Consider the following 2,952-nt stretch of genomic DNA (forward strand, 5'->3'; position numbering starts at 1 on the left):
CGCAGGTCAGCAGAGGGAGGATTTCCAGGGCACGGGAGGAGTCAGGGCGTGGACCATCCTCCCCGTCGCAAGGGCACCTCAGAACCCCTCCCCTGTTGTCAGCCGCTTCCTTCTGGCCACACACGGAGGAGGGAGGGCTGCTGTCTGAGAGGGGAGGTGCAGGCCAGCAGAAGGCGCGTCCCTAAGCACTCCCAAGAGTCAGCCCAAGCCCTTGAGTGAGGGCCAGTGGGGCCGCCAGCCACAGGGCTTCGACCTGTCTGCCGCACGCTGCAGGCCTGGTAAAACTCTGCCACGTGCGGCCGCGTGGTCACCCTCACCGCCTCCGAATGAGACTCAAGGAGGTGCCGGCACTGGTGCGAGCAGATGGCCCTCGGGGCAAGAGAGGAGCTCCAGGCTGCACCGGCCGTCCAGGGAGGACCCCGAGTGAGGACTGAGGGAGTCACCCACCCCGAAGAGAAGGGACAAGAGAGAATGTGGCCCGTCCCCTCCTGTCAACCCTTAGACTCCCAAGAAAGGACTGTCAGGCTGAGACTGCCCGTACTTTCCTCTGCCAGGTTCAGGCTGAGACCGCCCGTACTTTCCTCTGCCAGGTCCGAGGGAGGTTAGAGCTTTGTTCTGAAGGGGCAGCCACCAGGCAGCAGAAGGGAGGGTCCCAGGACCCTTCGGTGGTGGGCTGAACGCTCCCTCCTTTCCTTCTCCTGGGTGTCGTGGAAGATGGTGGTGTCAACTTCAGAGCAGCAGAGGGGAGGGGGTGGGGGTGGGGGTGGGGGGTCTTGCCACCAACTGTCATCCTGACTCTGAATGGGAACCGTGGGGACCTACCTCCCCTGCCAGCCCCCACTGTCACCCCCGTACCGCCCAGGCAGGGCTGGCTGGCTGTGGCCCAAGGCTCACTCTACCGTCCTCCACAGGGGTCTCAGGTGACAGGCTGAGCAGGACAACAGGAGCCCTGTGGGTCCTTGGGCAGTGCCTTCAAGGACCCTGCAGAGGCGGCCTTGGTTAAAGCCAGGGCGGAATCTCCTCGCTGAAGGTGCTCACAGCATCTCCTTGTCCCTCCCCCAGGTGCCCTCGTTGCCTGCCTTCCTGCGCACACTCCCGCCTGCTGGCCCTGACCTGTGTCATCATGCCTCGGCGCCGGAGGAACAAGCGCCATGGCCGCAAGAAACGCCACCAGGCCTGGGGGGAGACTCAGAGTCTCAAGGGTGCCCAGGCCACTGAGGAGGCGGCGGCGGCGGCAGCGGCGGCAGAAGAGATCCAAGAGTCGCCGTTTTCCCCCGCTTCTGTTTCTCGGGATACTTCCCCGAGCTCCCCTGCTGCTGACACTCACCAGGAGCCTCAGGGAGCCCCAACCACTACCTCTCGTGATGAAGGGGTTTCATGCCCAGGATCTGAAGAGGGTGCCCAGAGCCAAGATGAGAAAAGTGCAGGTACCTCCCAGGCAGCACCCTCCATTCGCAGCAGTTGCAGAGATCCTCTGAGAAGGAAGTCCACAATGTTCGTGGAGATCCTGCTGGAGAAGTACATAACGAAGGAGCCCATCCTGCAGGCAGCACTGCTGAAGAATCTCAACAAGAAGTACAAGAAGCGCTTCCCTCAGATCCTCAGCAGAGCCTCTAATATCATGGAGGCTGTCTTTGGCCTCGAGCTGAAGGAAGTCGACCCCAGCAGTCACTCCTACGCCCTCAACAGGAAGATGGTCCTCCCCAGCGACGCAAGTCCGAGTGATGAGTTCAGGATGCCCACGTCCGGCCTCCTGATGACTGTCCTGGGCGCGATCTTCATGAAGGGCAACCGTGCCACCGAAGAGGAGCTCTGGAAATTCCTCAATGCGTTGGGTTACCATGCTGGGAGGAGGCACTTGATCTTCGGGGATCCCGGGAGGCTCATCAGCAAAGATTTCGTGCAGCAAAAGTACCTGACATACCGCCAGGTGCCCAACAGCCATCCTCCGCGCTATGAGTTCCTGTGGGGCCCGAGAGCCCACGCTGAAACCAGCAAGATGAAAGTGCTGGAGTTTTTGGCCAAGATCATCGGTACCGTCCCCAGTGCCTTACCAGATCTCTATGAGGAGGCTCTGAAAGATGCGGAAGAGAGAGCAAGAGTGAGCGCCGCGGCCAGGGCTGCAGCTGTTGCTGAGGGCAGAGCCCCTTCCAAGGCCAAGGATCGCAGCTCCTCCCACATGTAGCGAGGGAGGCCGTGGGCAGTTAGCTCACTTTGTTTTGGAAGAAAGCAGTCAGGCTCCTAAATAGTGCAGAGTAGTAGGGATGGAGGGAACAAAGTATAGATCTTATTTATCTTCCTGTTTTAAACTAGTAACTTCTATATATTATTGATTGATTTAGGTTTTTTCAAAATTTTTTTCTTGTAATAGATAGTGTGTTTTCTTAAGAATAAGAATTCGTGAATGACATTGCTTGCATATTTATTGCTGTTTAAAGAGTTCTAAAGTTACAGTTTTGGTATATGTAACAGAAAAACGAACCATCTATATTTTCTGTATGATCCAGAAGTAGAAAACATGGCACTGCAATAGAGATTTTCATGGAAATGTGAAAGGCGACCACAGAAAATATTTAGAAACAAAAAATGGAGAAAACAGAGAGTAAAAGCCATTTAACTCGTGGTTTGCCTTACTTCGTTTAAACTTTCTTTTGGTAGAAATAAAAGATACTTTGATTTAGCTCATTTGTGAGTATTTGTTTCTTTTGCCCTAGTGCACTGCATATTCTCTGCTACCTACTGGATTAAAAATAAACTCTGATGGGAGGGTGGCACTTTGGGGTTCATAATAATCATATCATAACTGCCATTCATCAAAAACCCAATATTGCTTAATGAGTATGCCACTGCTTTACATGTAGTACAGAACATTCCAACATTCACGCAGGATAGGATTTAGCAGACTCCCTTTACAGGTGAATAACTTGCAGATTTCTCAAGTTCACAAGACTG

The 2,952-nt window shown here is 54.6% G+C and overlaps 1 protein-coding gene across 1 annotated transcript; it reads left to right on the forward strand.

The window, feature by feature from the left end:
* Positions 1-1,123: 1,123 nt before the first annotated feature.
* Positions 1,124-2,185, forward strand: LOC125963105 (melanoma-associated antigen B4-like). Its single transcript, XM_049704948.1, has one exon. It carries the CDS (start codon positions 1,124-1,126, stop codon positions 2,183-2,185), a length of 1,062 nt encoding a protein of 353 aa, XP_049560905.1.
* Positions 2,186-2,952: the final 767 nt, after the last annotated feature.

Source organism: Orcinus orca, chromosome X (assembly GCF_937001465.1).
Source record: "Orcinus orca chromosome X, mOrcOrc1.1, whole genome shotgun sequence".
NCBI classification, from domain to species: Eukaryota; Metazoa; Chordata; class Mammalia; order Artiodactyla; family Delphinidae; genus Orcinus; species Orcinus orca.